Here is a 15,820-nt window from a genome sequence, read left to right on the forward strand (position 1 = left end):
TTCTGAGCTTCAGGCACTGTACTAGGAGAGCTTTGTAAGCAGCTGGGAAAGCAGAAGGGACAAAAGCTCTGCAGCTCCCAGAGCACCGTGTGATTTGCCATCCTTGGGAGCAATAACAGCACTGCCCCTACTCCATCCAGCACAGCAGCAGCGCAGGGCTTTGCTCACTGGACAGGACAGGGAGAGGCAGGACTGGCCCATCCCTTGTGCTAACAGCCCCATCTTCATATGCTAAGCAAAGCAGCAGCATTCACACTGCTCAGGGAACAACTGGCTTCCTTCAGGTTCCTGGTACATCCTGTGGGACTTCTGAGTTGACAGCAACAGAGGCCAAACACAGATGAGCTGTGAGGCCTCCCTCCTCCTTGCTAAGCCAGTCTGCCTTAAGGCTGATGCAGGCAGTGGTCCGCAGCACCCAGCCTCCACACACACAGGGACACCCAGCACTCGCCTCCTCTTTGCACTGGGGAGTCTCTCACAGCCGTGTTATGACTCTGCATGTTTGTAGCTTAACACACAGACCTCAAAATACCCTGTGAGCTGGAAGCCACAGGGGGGAACCAGGCATGAGACAGACACTTCGCCCAGAAATCCTGCAGTGGTGTGACCAGAGCCTGCAGCACAAATAGCAACAGGAGCTGCGTGTTGCCCCGTGTAATTACACCCCACTACAGACACCAGCTCAGTGCTGGTTGTGCTCAGACAAGTAACAAACTCCAAAGTCACAACTTGCTTCCAACAACAGAAAAATGAGTGTCACTTATTGGCCTTTATCTGCTTTGAAGGTTGCTTCTCCTTTTGGTTCCCTTTCTACCCCAGGAAACTGGAACTAAAAAGAGGAGCATTAGCCTGGACATTGACCACAACTTGCCCCACGTCACGGCCAAGTGCTGGACCAAGGCACAGGTGATGCCAGGTTCAAACATCTGGCTTTTTAGGATTGCCAGAGTTTCAGAGATTTCTTCATATATCAACGCGTGGCTGCCAGAGGGTTAAAAACCAGGGACAGTCCTCTCAGGGACTGGGGATATAAAAGCACTGAAGAGGTGACAAGGTAGTATTTCCTCCAGGAACAAGGCCCACATCAAAACAGCCTGTCAGTGTGTATTTTGAACGTTGCTTTGGGTTTGGGAAGCGAGGCAGAGGGTACAGAAGGTACCTCTCCTGCAACCTTTGAAGCTGTTACCTCCCACAAGCCATTTGCACGGGAGTGTCTGGAAGAGAAAGCAGATTCGGCTCTAACATCCTGACTTTGGAAAACTTTCCATTTGAACAGGCTACTTAGAGAAGGCAGGAAGCACCCCTGAGGCTGCCACGGGAGGCTGGCCGGCCCTCAGGAGGGAAGCATAGCAGGAAACACAAAGCTGAACGCTACAGTTCTCACTGCACAAAACACACACAGCAAGGAGCACAGCACTCGCTACAGTTCTCACTGCACAAAACACACACACAGCAAGGAGCACAGCACTTGCTCCTCACCAAAGCCAACTGGCTTCAGGAGGAAGGAGCTCTCCTGGTGCTAACCACATCCCTCAGCCTGCCAAAAGCCATTGCAAGGGAAAAAAAAGAGAGGAGAAGGAAACATTGGGATGAGATATCCAAAGTGCCTTGCTGAAATAGCTTTTGCTGACACCAAGTTTTGTTTCTTTCTACATGCCACTCACAAAGGCTACGAAGCACTTCCCCCATCTCAGCTGTCGGGCAGATCAGCCAACACCTCAGTCACTGCACTTCCCACTCGTGCTTGGCAGCTCCTCCGGGCCTGGGGGCACTGCAGGTACATTTGGCACGGAAAACCTCCCGTCTTTCTGACCACTGTCGAGTCCCTTCCCACCCCACCTTCCACCAACCTCTTTTTCCTGCTGTTCTAGCTCATCTCTTAACCACTTCAATTGCTCGCCACCATGCTCCCTACACAGATCACCGCAGCCAGCATTACCCTGATGGACACTTGCATCTTTGCACCTCAACCTACGTTTCTCCAAACCCCATTTTCCTTCCAGCCTGTATTTCTAATCCCCCTCGGTCCCACTGGCCTGAGGGACACAGCTCAGCAGCCACAAAGCAGGTACCTTATCCCCCTCACACAACTGGCTGCAGTGAACTGGCAAAGCCATTACAGGGGCTGCAAGTTCAAGAACTGAGGCACTTTTGTTCCCAGCTTTGTTCGGTAACAGAAGGAAAAAGACAGGTTTAGAAAACTTTTGTCTCTCAGGTGCCTTGGTTACAAGTTCTGTTCTGACCTTTTGTGACGTGGCAACACCTGACCTTAATCACACCAAATACCTGGTGTGACACCTCCTTGCCAGCAGAAAACAGAGTGTCCCAAACTTAATGGAACGGTTTTGTGGCAGAAGTACAATGAGTTTTCTTTGGTATTTCAAATTTTCAGGGCACAGAGAAAAGCAGCGAGTGAAGAGAGCCCTGATTAGACACACCAGCAGGGCTTTACTCCTGCTACTGTAGAGAAGCCTTGAACTGTCTGAAAAAGATGAATGCTTTTGGTTTGAAGTCATTGGCTTTGAATTTGCTTCTTGAACTGATGGGGGTTTTTTCTCCTTTTGCTAAATAGTATATATAGGCAATTGGAAAGCTGAAACTCAGGTCCCCAGAGAGGAGTCAAGGAAAAGCAAAACACTATGTGGCAGCAGCTATTGGAATATGGCAGCAGGGCATTATGATTCACAGATCCAAACCTATGGGAACAGCCAACCCAGAGCAGAAGGAAGGTTTAGTAGGTAAGGTGCCTTCTGGATATCACAGGTACAGAATTCCCCAAGGCAACGTGTGCACAAAAACCACCCCGATATTTTGGAGGTAAATCCTGACTCACTCTGTGCCAAAGGGGCTCCCAACCAGAAAATGTCTCCAGCATCAAGGGAAAGTCCTGAATGTTCCCTCAATGACATTTTAAGCTAAGAAAGGCCTCAGAGTATCTAGTACAAGCACCTCCAAGCCAGACAAGTAAAGGGAACAATGTCAAGGACAGAATTGCTTTGGATTGGGGGTGATTTGGGATGGTTTTGACCCTCCCAGGCACATACCTCATTCCTTCTGTCGACCTGTTGCGGTGGTTGCGGTAGAGCTGGGGGATGCCCAGCATGGCCTCAGTGAACACTGCCAGGAAGCCCAGTGTCTCCACAAAGAGAGAGGAGTCAAGCCAGAGGTAAGTGATGTAACCCGTCACGCCGGTGAAGGTCAGCACACACTGCACGTAGTCTGTAAACTTGCTCCAGTGCCAAAAGTAGTTCAAGTCAAAATCTGCAACAGAAGAGGAAAGGAGGAAGCATGAAATACCCGTTCCCAACGGGAGGCAAACTTCATCAGGGTGGAATGGAGAACCAGGAAGCATGAGGGTTGGTCTTTGGAGGCAGGCAGAAGGTAGGAAACAAGGGAAAAGCTCTGGCAGGGGGGTTGCTCTGGTTAATCTCAGGTCCCTTCCAACCCTTAAGCGTCTGTGAAAAGAGTACAAAAATGAAACCAAGCCAATAAAACCCCATCAAGCTCCAAGCCAGCAGGGAAAAGAAAACCCAGCAGTCTTATTTCAAAACCATTTCTGGGGGTGTTCAATACAGAAACAATAAAACAGAGACTTGCAAACTACCAAGATATTTACAAAGATGACTTTTAAGGAGGAAGCATTGCCCTTGAGGTACCAGACGTGAGGAACTCTGGGTATGACTCCAGCAGAGCTGACAAAAAATGTTTCAGCAAAAAAAGAAATCCCCTGCCCATCACGTCGAGGTCTGGAAGTCAACTGAGACTCATTTTGCCAAGTGGCTTCTTCTCGAGGGGGTCCAAACACATTAGCTCTGTAACAGGAGCTGTATACTTCCAAAGGAAGAAGCCTTGGTTGTGTACTGTGACAGGTATGTGCAAAAAAGGCTTTCAGATGCTTGAAAACAAAAGGGAGCTGTCCCTTAGGAAAAGACGGCAAAAAAGAGAGTAGTTTTAAAAGCAAAAACAAAGTGAGAGCTGGCCTGGCCCCTGCATCCAGCAGCAGCTGCAGGGGGAGGAGGTGCCCTGGGCTGCCTCAGCCTGGTGCAGAGTGGAACAGGTACAAATGTCATTGCAAACATCACGTAAAGTCAAAGGAAATTCCAAAGAATAAAGGTGATGAGATGTTTGCACACTCCCTCCTCCAGCAAACATCATCCCTTTTAAAAAGACAAACCAAGAAATCCCACTGCACCACCATTTTTATTACCAAACCTCTTCCAGCCTGTCCCAGCTAAAGGTGGGTGCACATCTCTAGCCCCTGCAAGGGGAAGGCAGTGCTGGCACAGCTCAGTGCACTCACCAGCTCCCCATCCTGCCCAGGCACAAACTGAAGGCACAACTCTGTTACCATGCCCAGTGGGTGCAGTTTAAAGAGTAACTCCCAGCCCTGGGCCAACGTGAGCTGGCCTGACTGCAGTCAAAGGTGCTGCCTCTCATTGCCCAGGCCCAAGCACCTTCATCCACCCAGAGAGCTGCATTTTAAACATGTTAATCCACTGACAGATGAGAGATTTCTGCTGGAAAACCTTACTGATGCTGGGGGAAGGAGCAGCTCAGTAGGTTCTTTGTGCACGGACTAGAGAGTAGTCTACGCAGCTTGAGGGTGAAGACAGATGAGATTAAAAGAGCTCCTCTGGGAGGCAAACAGTGTGTCAGGCACGAGAAATGTGAAGCAGGCAGAGCCAGCATTGCAAATAACCGTGGTTAGCACCAGTCAGGCCAAAATGCAGGCAGTAAATTCAAGATTGCGGTGTGGGCCGGATGCCACTGACACAAAGAAGAGTGCACAGGATCAGCTTTCACTTGAGGATGACACAGAAGACCAAACAGTTACAGTATTTTTAGTCAAGAAGCACTTTATACCTAGTCAGCTACCACACTACTTGCTTTTGGGAAAGTGAAGCAAGGACTTTGACATCCTAAAAATTATTTACTGTAGCTCTCCATGTCTCTTGCTAGTTGCATCTTATTTTGTGCCTTGACCTTTCTAATTCTGTACCTGCAATCCTTGCACTACATTCACTCAATCTTGTCTTTAGTCACTGGACACAGTTTCCCCTTCTCTTTGGTTCTTTCCTGCATTTGAGATCCGTGAAGAGCTGGCACTTTACAGTCTTTGTGACGTGTGAGAGTTTGCCTGTGAGCCTTTTGCATGGTTTCACCAAGGAAATAAGCTCTTTCTTCTTATGAAGGCTGATGATTTGGTTTGACTGTGCTCCCTCCCAATGCCTTCAGTTGACAGCCACTCACCCAAGCTGCCTCCCATCACCAAACTCTTGACCTCCTGTAAGAAAACCTCTGCTCACTAACTCATTCTAAGAGCACACTGGGCAGTCTCCACATCCTAAACACTGGGCAGTTAATCCTCCTCTCCCCCAGGCTACAGCTAAGGCTTGTGCTTTGGGAGACTGCAGTGCCTCCCAAAGAACCTGCCATTTCCATCATCCAGCTCTGGACCACAGTGCTGCCACCTGACCTGACCGCTCCTGTCCCAACCCACCACCAAAGGGTCCAGCCTGGACAGCCAGCTGTCCAACACCTCCCTCAGCAACACTGGAATCCAAAGCCTGGGGGCTTAGATGCTGGGAAGGAGGCTGGTAGTGGTGATTCAGCCAAGCTGGAATGGTTACAGAACCCAGTCATGGCTGGGAATTACATCAGGTTAGCACAGAATCTCAGAAGGGCAGGGGCAGGAAGGGCCCTGCAGAGCTCATCCAGTCCAACCCCCTGCTAAAGCAGGTTCCCCTCCATCAGGTTGCAAAGGAAATTATTATCCATGGGTGTGTTTACTGCAAAATACACCCACAGTGGAGGATGCAGGAGCTGGAATCTACAGCTGGCTGCCCTGCCGGAGGGTTTCACGCCGGCTGCAGCACAGCAGCCTCTCCCTCGTGTGCTCTCTAGCTTGTCTCAAGAAGCTTGTGGTCTCTGCTGGAACAGGGCTCCAGCTCTGAGCAGCAGGCAAGCACGATGCCCCCTTCATGCCACTCTTTGGGCAGCTGGAACACACAGACTTGCATCCCCAGGCCAACAAGAGGACATCCAGCAGAGCTCTCAGCCCCGAGGGAGCGCTCAGTGCTACACACAGGCACCCAGCTCAGCAGCACCTCCAAATGAAGAGACGGTGCCACATCCCGTGAGGAGGGGCTGAGGGCCCTGCCACAGCAGGCAGGCCCAGGCAGGGCATTCTGAAGAGGAGACTTTCACACTCGCACTCCTCCCACTGCGGCACTTACACAGGCGTTATCTGTCTGCCTGGCAATCCTGGTCTCAGATCCCCCATCTCCCAACAGCAGCAGGGTCAGAGAGGAGCACACTGGCTGGAACTCCCCCCTGCCTCCTGCTGGGCAGCCCCCAGTGGGTTGCTCTGACACTCCTGCGTACCCCGCGGAGGCCCCAGGAGATAAGTGAGGTGACAAGAGCAGGAAGGCTCTGCATGGCTGTCACCAGGCGACCCATAACTTCTCTCACCAACCCCCTATCCAGCTAGACACGTTTTGCTTTCCTTGCAGGAAAAAGGAAGCAGCATGAGAGGCAGACAGTGAGAACTGATACACTGAGATTTTTAAGGAAGTGCTAGAAAGCCCCAAAACGCTGTCTGAAGCCAGCATCTCTTTTACACTCCCTGGGATTGAAAAGGGACTTGTTATGTTGCACTTGTGCTACAAAAGAGAAGACATGAGAGCTCAGCACCAAAAACTTGTGGCTCTGATCCAAACAGCTCTCCTTTTGAAATAAACCCCACTCCTATGGGATGTGGAATCCACCATCTTGCATAGAATGATGATATTAGCAGCTTTATAGAAACTATCTCCATTCCTTCAGGCTGTCACCCAGCAATTTCTGCATCTCTCCTTCAAGCACCTGCACAGCCCTGGCACCACAGGACCTGAGCATCTCTCCAGGGGCCTTTACCTTACAACATCCTTGTCTACAGCCTGTTGCTATCTGGCCTTGACACCAGGTAGTACCCAAACACTGCCACTTCTTCCTCTCCAGCTTGTCTAAGATAGGAGCAAAATATTTCAAAGGGTCTTGAACCTTCTGAAAATGTCACCCCAGCCTCTACTAAACAAATCACTGTCATTTAGTGATACCCCTTTCTGACATCCTGGCCCATAAGCTGCCTTTCCTTGGCCACACCTACACTGACAGCAGAGTCTCACTGTTTGACTCTCCTTATAGCCCCAGCACAAAGTCCTTCAGTTAACAAAAAGTAACCAGTAGCATTTCACATGAGAGGGGAAGAAATGTCAAATCTCAGTTGCAGAGGTAACGGCTGAGAGCCTGAACCACATAAACCCTGAAGAGTCAGACAAAGAAGGTTTGTTTTTAAAAGCTCATGGGAGGCTTTGATACTTGCTGGAGGACTGCAGAACACCTGAGGTTAGAAGCTCGAGTCTGATGAAACCTCCTCTACACCAACATTACCTCTGTCTCCCTCAGACATCTCATCTAGTTTGAAGGGGAGCATTTGCCTTGTTTTTCCCTGTCATCAGGGTCATCACCCACTCTTCTTCCTCCTTCTCAAACACTTACATATTAACAGGATGAAATCTTCCCAGCAGTCTTGTCTCCTCAGGGTTTCCTCACTCCTTTTCCATGCTGTCCCCCAAACACAATAATACCTCCAAGCAGCAGCAGCTGCTCTGCTCTCCCACTTTAGGTGCTATGAGGTCCCCTGTACCTCCTCACCAAAGGGGATTAGTACTTGCAAGGTTCAGAAACGTGTTACTTACAACTACTCTAAAAAACGAATACATGAAAAGACACACAAATGCCCTGGTACAAATTGGAAACCTCAGACAACCCACACTCTATTTCATAACACCCTGCCTGCCCCATTCATTTGCTGCTTTCTTAACTTTACAGCCTTAGCTTTAAGGGAAAACGTGGAGCACCACTTAGCACAGCCATCTTGACCAGAGATAACGAGCAATAACAGCTTTACTGACTATTCCGTGACCCTTAAAGAACGGCCATTAATAACTTAGGCTTTGGCTGAAAGTTCTGCCCCTGCTGCTACAACTGTGTGTTGCAAGTAACAACTGTGTGGACAAGTGAAAATGAAACCCTGTACAGAATCATTCCATCGCTGGGCATGTCCAGTGCAGCTGACAGCCCTGGCCGTGTGTCTGCCCTGTCATTTGCTCTGCACACAGCTCCCGCTGATGGGAGCCTCACAGTAAAGGGGAAAAACCCCCACTCTAGAGAAAATTGCTGCTGCTATATAAACCCACCAGTTGAGGCTGACTTTTATACTCATCCTTGACATTTCCTGTTGCCTTACAGAAGGATGCTGAGCTGTTCACATCATTTGCACCGCACCCTTACCAGGCCTATCCAAACCTCCCTTGGTGCCTGTGTTTATAGGCACACCTAAGTAAGCCTGTGCACACATACTTGCCTCCCCTCACAGTACATCTGCTCATGTTACAAGTATTACAAAGCCAAATTATAAAAGCAGGCAGGGAACAACAATGGCTTTTTGTTCTAAAAGAGAGGAAGCTTTAGCCAGTGTGGTACCTGCTGGGCACAGACTGCTGGTGAGTGCCAGCTGAGCTGGGCAGCACAGCCCTGCACAACCAGGGCAACCAAACTCCTAGAGCAGGCTGGCATGGTTAGGACAAGAAAAAAACAAGACAGACAGACAGATACCTCCCCATACTGCTACTAGGGCAAGGCCCAGATCTATCCCAATCAATGTCATTACATGACTGCATTTCCTCTGCAAAAACATCCTTGGTACCATCCCTATAAAACCATCTCCTATATCACTGCTACTTTTGCCTGCTTAGTACACAGCAAGTGTCTCCTCTTTCTTTTCCAATGTACTGACCATTCTTGGTCACTGTCTCCAAGAGATTGTCAAAAGAACTATTAGCTGACTTACATAATGAACAGCCCCATAACTAGGCAGAGCAGGGGCTAGGAAAGCACTGGAATGAAGTAGCTGTGGCCCAAAGGAATGAGTATTTGAAAGGTGGAGCAAAAGCAGCACAAAGAGTTTTAGAAGCCACATGAGACAGAGAGCACAGGCTGCAGGAGGAAGCCCTCCTCTCATGGAGGGGCACAGGAGGGAAATGGGAAGCCCAGGCAGGGCCATGGCAGAGGTTCAGTGACACTGGGCGGCCAGGCTTTCCCTACAAACACTCCCGATGCTGCTCACATCAGATATCCAAAAGCCCAAAGCAAGTCAAACTGAAGAGATAAATGCCCTGAGCCTTCACCTGCAGGCACAGCTCTGGAACAAGGCCTTGGCTCCCACCTGCGCCGGTGATGGAGGCGGGAGACTGGAGCCAAGCTCCCTCTTCTTTCGGCTACATACACCTGCCTGGGCTAACTGCAGAGGGAGGCTTCTCCTGACAGCAAGCTAAGCAGGGATGATGAGACTGTCACAGCAAGGAGAATGTGTAGGACCCAGTTACTATTTTTACAATCATTTCAACAATGTTTTACGCTCCCCTCAGCATGGTTTACCTGAGCTATCACCCACAGCCCTACCAGGCAGCACACAAAGGCCTCTAGACACCAGACTTCAGTGCTTAACTGACTCCCTTTTAGAGCAGGCAGTCTTGGCTCCAAATCCTTGTAGCTGGGAGTTATAAACTCTCTACAAAAACAGTTTAATTTATTTTGAATAGCACTGAAACTTATCCTTTGAAGTTTAAGTCTCAGAAGGTAGCAAGACTACCATAATATTAGAAACAATAAGCACTTATCATACTGCTTCTCATTCAAAGACTGCAATTAAAGAGATGAATAAAAGCTCTTCTAAACGCTACAAACTCGAGGTGTGCAGCCCCAATGCAAGCTGCCTCAGACACCACCTGCCAGGGATTACAGTCCTGGTTTACATGTGTAACACAGCAAGCTACTCCCAGAAGTAATTGTCCCGTCCCTTCACTCCCCTTCTGAACTGCAGCTCTCTGGGGAAAATGCTGAATAGCCAGTGACTTGCCTAAAGACAAACAATGTCTCCCTTTTTCAGCCTTCCCTGAGCTTGAGGTACCTGAGACACTGTCTCCTCTGGTGTGAAGGCAGCACAAAAAGAAAGGAGGATCTGAAAAGAGATCACGTTGAGTCAAGTCAAGTGCACGTAGATGTGTGTGTAAGAATGGGTACGACACAAAGCTAACCACTCCTGCAAATATCAACTCCTCTGCTCATTTTGGATGTAAGGGGCGGGGGGAATTTGATCATTGTTTCCTAGGTAATCCATCATCAGCCAGGACAAATTCTAGCCCCCAACCTGGCCCTACTAATTTAGCATCCAAACAGTGCCTACGTGCCTGCAGTGCTCTCACAACTTCTAAACCCAAACTCAGCCTATTTACAACAACTCTGCCTGGATCTAGAGTATGGTACACGGTGACCAAATGGGAGGGACTTCCACACAAATGACCTCATTGCATTGCAGGAAGAATTTATAGAGGGAGAGCCGTTCAGGGTTTCACTTGAGTGCTTGCAGAGCTCTCTGCTGGTTGCAGCAGGTGTAAGCAGAGGAGCTACTCGAGACAAAGCTACCCTGAAAGAGAAATTTCCCCCTTCAGCTGCCCAGCTGTTTCATTTGAGCCCAGACAAATCCCTGCCCTGACATGAGCACTGGCTGTTATGCAAGATGCACTTCTGAATCCCATAGTTTCCAAACACCCCCTGTCTGCAGTTTAATGCTGCAGAGTCAATGTCTTCAAGAGCTGGAAAGAAAGGTAATGGCAGCAGACTTAAGTAAGTTGCTCTGTCATGAGGAGTTTGGTGGTGACACAAGTGTGCACTCACAAGTTGTTCTCATTTCCTAGCAGATGTTTAAGTCCCTCTCATCTTCCTCAAGCTACAGCAGAATGACCGTTTAGCTCCCTGACGTTTCTCACTGAAGCCACAAAATGTGGGCTTCTCTTTTTTTACGATTTTACACATAAAAAAAAAGAACAAGCCTGCACTTTGAGACAGATCTGTTCACTTACTCCCTTCAAAACAATCCCACAAAAAACATTCTGTCAGTACAACTGAGGGGGCAAGGAAGAGTGGGGGGAATAAAGGGATCCGAAACATCTTAGGCTGGCATTGCTGCCAAACCTCCTGGCACCCAGCCACTGCTGGAGGCAAAAGACTCGGGCTCTTGTGTCCCATCATAAACCTAATTAGTTTTTAAAAGCCCAACAAAAATCTCCCCACCAAAAGAGGCAGAAGGCAGTGCCCTGGCACCGTTCACCACAGGCTACAGTCCTGCTCTTTTCCTGGCTGAGTGGTAGAGAGATCTGCCCTCCATTGCCACATCTCCTACACAGCCTGTACTCGGGAGCAGGTGAACCAGAAGCCACGAGCTGCTCAACAATAGTCCTGTCCACAAATTCCTCAGTACATTCCTGTGTTGTTCTGGGAAGAAACGGCACATTTCTTTAGAGACTGTGTGGCTCTGATGTCTGCTGTACGCTGGAATTTATCCGGGAACTCGTGGGCAAGACTCTCCCTAGAAGTTTTGGTATTACGTTTGTTCTGTTCCCCCAGTGCACAGTTACTTGTTCTAATACAACCTACTCCCAACACAGGTGAGGAAGAGCCTGAGGGAGTCAATAGTGTCTCTGAAGACACAGGGAAAAGTTTAAGGCAAAAGCCATTTCCTGGAATAACTACTCAAGACTTTCACATGCTGAAAGGTGAAAGGACAAGAAAGGGCACCAGTGCAAACCCTCGGTGTAAGCAAGGAGTCATTCCAAGTGGACAAAAAAATGGGGGTGAGAGGAAACAGAATGTCAAGACCAGGACCTACTTCTTTTCAAAAGCTACACAAACTGGAGATAAGTAAGGAGGGGGAAATTACCTAGCAACAACTGTACAGTTTGTGATGTTTACAAAGCCATCTACTAAAAAGTCACTGTAGGCAAGGAGGGGATGGCAGCATTTTTATTATCATGAATATAAAGACAGTGTTCAAACTGTAAAGATGAACTACAGACACATGCACATGCAAAAACCACAGCGAGCTTGCAACAGCTACCCAGGGATTAAAGCCCAAAGCAGCCTACGCAGTTTGGAGACGGCAGGATCGGGCCTGATCCTGATAGGGAAAAAGTCTCGAAGCTCATATGCCTTCAGCAAAGAAACAGGGACATTCCAAACACTTAAAATATTGCATATCCTGAGTTCTCATCAGGCTTCTGAGCTGCAATGAGCAACAGTAAAAAAGAGACAGCCTTAAGCAGCTATTAAAAATAAGAACTGTTTCCCAGAATCTGCCTTCCCTTCACTAGTTTCTCTGTCTCCTTGGAACCATCCAGGATGAACAAGACTCATTTAATGTACAATGCAAGTAAAAATAAATGTGCCAGAACTGAACTCTGGGGTTTGGCTTTTTTCCCCTACCCACGGGAGGGCACACAGGCTCCTGATGCAGTAAATGTAATGCATGCTGATGACAGTGCAGAGCAAAGACAAAGTAGGGCAGATGATAAAAGCAGATGAGAGGGGACATTCCTAACTTGGGGAGCAGTGGTGGTATAGCTCCCTGCCCAAGGAAGGGAATGTGCTGGTTACCAGCAGTCTGAGTCTGGAGAGAGACTGCAGACACCCTGCCCGTCCCTGTGAAGTCACGAATCACTGAGAAACTGCCCCTTCTCTGCTCTGGATTCAAGAGGACACGGGAAGCACCTCCTGATGCCCCATAGTTCCATCCTTTCCTGCCCAGCCTCGCTCAGCAGTGCACCATCTCCTCATCTGGACAGAGGCTGCACAGAATTCTTTTGCTAGCAAGATAAAATAACACTTTGAAGTTAAAAGATTCACTAAAGGAGTAAAGCAATTTCCAATTTTCAAAGGTGACTGCACACCCTGCCACTGAGACTTACGTGTGCTCATCTATTAATACCATTTCCATCACTGAGCAGCTACGGCATAGCTTCCACAAGACAAAAACTGACTCTAAAGAATCACTGGTAGATGCCCTGGAAACAGAACTTAGAAAGCTTTGTCTGCAACCTTATCAAATCAGGCCCTTTTCAAGCAGAGAACTGGACCAAATAACCTCAGAGGTCCCTTCCAAGCCAAATGATTCTTTGCCCTTGTTTAAAGAACAAATCTCACCATTCAGATCTAGATGTGACCAAGTACACATCAGCACGTGATGGGCTCAAGAAGTAGACAAGTGCAACAGCTTCTCACCTACCCAGCTGAAGCAGCAGCTTTGCTGCACACACGTTCCCTGACCTGCAGGATGAGCAGACAATCAGCTGTATTTGACTGTTTAGATGTTTCATCACCGATGCTATGGAAGCATCTAATTATTCTGGCTCCCACCACAAAGATCTTCTTTCAAAATCTGTTTATTCGGCGTTTCTACAGATGCCACCGCAGCCCCGACAGCAAGATCTGCCCCTCTCCCAGGCTCCAACCCTGTCGCTCGGCAGCAAGGTTTGGAAGCCCACGAGCACCCTCACGTGGCTACAGGTTCTGGGAGCTTCCCTTCCTCCGGTTCAACTACACCCAGCACAAGCAAACCCCTCATCTATTGACAGGGCTATTTCCCCCTCCACGCCGCCAAGCTGAAGCAGTTGAATTCCCACCGACGGCGGGAGCTAAACGTTAACATATGTGATGCAAAAGATTACAAAGCCAATACGGTGGCAAAACCAAGAACATGGTGTATTTCTGATTATTGTAGAAGCATCCTTCACTAGCTGAGATGGAGAAGTGAGCAGAAGGAACAAAAGGGCTGTATTTTCAAATTGCACGTGGTGCTCTCACAGTAAACCCCCAGCAGAACATTTTATTGACAGTCCCACAGCAGTTGGCTTGGAAGAGCCTTAGTGACCTGTTCACAGCTAAGCTATTAACGTTTAAAAGCAAGGGACATTTCATTTCATCAAGCAGTACTTTGGACCTTCCAGATCAGGAATGGGTAGAATTTTAAACCATGATGATGAGCCAGTTTGACTACAACTTACTGTGTGCACTACAGTAACATACAAGTACAATGTTATTGCCCACATTGTGCACAAGATAAGAACAATCCCTTCAGGCTCTGGAGGTTTCAGTTTAAGAACAAAAGGAGTTGCAGAGCTCCAGCTTCTCAAGCCTTTTGAAAAAACTATTTTTACAATGACCCTTCCAACACAGTCCTCAAAGCCCAGGATGCTACTTGCACATCACTGAATGGCAAACATTTCCTTCAGTGTATCAAATGGCCTGCTGGAAAACGTGTGGCTGACGTGAAACAACCACTACACACCAACTCCTACGCGCAAACTCTAAGGAGAGAACATTACCAGTAACAGAACATTTCCACGGTCAAAGACACCATCTCTGATCTCTGAGTGCAAGCCTCAAGGAAGAGATTTTTTCCTGTCAAGTGACAAGCCTAGCAACTGAAATTCACCAATGGTTATAAAAAATTATAGACATTCTAGAACTGCTGGCTTCACTGCACGCTAAAAACATTTCCTGATATGCAACGCACCCACCCAGCATTCCATGGTTGGTGTTTATTGTCCCACAGGGGACAATGACCTGACAGGTGGCAACTCTGACTCTCACTTAGCCATCCAACTCATAAACAAGTTAAACTTGGAGAGAAGTAGCTTCCAAGCCGAAGGGATTCCTGCGTGCACACAAGCTTAGAGCTGAAAACGGATCTTCCCTCCAGTAGTTTGAAGACATTACTTCTCTGACTACCAGTCTTAGTCTCATGTTAAGGTAAAATAGGACAAAAGAAGAGATGGAAGTGTGAGGTATCTACCTGGCTGTCACAATGACAGTGGAAAACAAGCAGCAGATGACAGCACCTGTGGAATTCACATTACTACTTTTTCTTTGCTATTATGCAGATGCTGTCTCTGTGAAGTTAACCACACACACACGATACTTTTGTCTCCTTGAAAAAGAAAAAAGGTAGTTTAAACCATTTTTGCAATATTTTTGTGTTATTTGATTTGGTGAATTTAAAGTGTTGTCCTTTTTTACTACATTTTAAAACAACGTTGCTTGGATAACCTTGTTTGGGATAAAAACAAAGTTCAGAGTTCGGTAACACTGCGAGTTTTAAAACCAGCTTCAGAGAAGCAAAGGAAACCCTTGTGATCTACCTGAAGTGTCCTTCAAAAATGCCTGGAAAAAGAAAATAAATCCATCCATTCACTGTGAGACTTGTCTGCCACACCAATGAGACCACTCCAAATGACTTCAAAAGATACAGCAGTGCCTTGTGTAGTGTTTTGTCACTTCCACCCCAACCATCTTCAACACCCACTGGGCTCAAAATACATACATAGAGAACTTGTGTTTTAGTGGAACAGATTAAGACATTTCTCTGCATTTATTCCAAAAACATGTCAACATGAAAAACAACCCAAAACCCCTCCAAAAACCAAACATCCCTGCAGCTTTGCTCAGCCTCAGCAATAGCCAGCAGGTGTTAGCAGGCACTAGGGAGAACTATTTACTTAGAGCAGGAGACAAAGGGAATCAAGCATTATTCCTTCAGAACTGGAGCTACTTAAACTTTTTTATTCCTTCTCTTCTCTAGAAAAAGAAGGGAACAGTGTTCTTTCTGTATGAAATCAGGAAACCCTGTACTCTGAGGCCCACCATGCTGTAAATTGTATCTATTTGACTTAAGTCAGTGAAACTGCATGAGCCTTCCCCCAAACCCTCATCTCCCCTAAGCACTGACTGTTGGAAAGTCAGTTATCAGCCATGTGCCAGATAAAGGCTTTTTCAGATAATGTTGAAAAACAGCGTCATTAAGTGTGTTGCTGGATTACTGACAATAAAACATCCATAAAAGCAATCTCAGGGAGCACAGCACAAGTTCGGTTCCTGTTCAAAG

At 47.7% G+C, this 15,820-nt stretch overlaps 1 protein-coding gene across 2 annotated transcripts in view; it reads right to left on the minus strand.

The window, feature by feature from the left end:
* Positions 1–15,820, minus strand: part of SLC66A2 (solute carrier family 66 member 2) — a 31,611-nt gene that overhangs the window by 3,078 nt on the left and 12,713 nt on the right. For both annotated transcript variants that reach the window (XM_061995988.1, XM_061995987.1), the window contains one exon: positions 3,045–3,261. In XM_061995988.1, the coding sequence (XP_061851972.1) occupies positions 3,045–3,261 (217 nt within the window). The remainder of the gene's footprint in view (positions 1–3,044; positions 3,262–15,820) is intronic.

Source organism: Colius striatus, chromosome 4, assembly GCF_028858725.1.
Source record: "Colius striatus isolate bColStr4 chromosome 4, bColStr4.1.hap1, whole genome shotgun sequence".
NCBI lineage: Eukaryota > Metazoa > Chordata > Aves > Coliiformes > Coliidae > Colius > Colius striatus.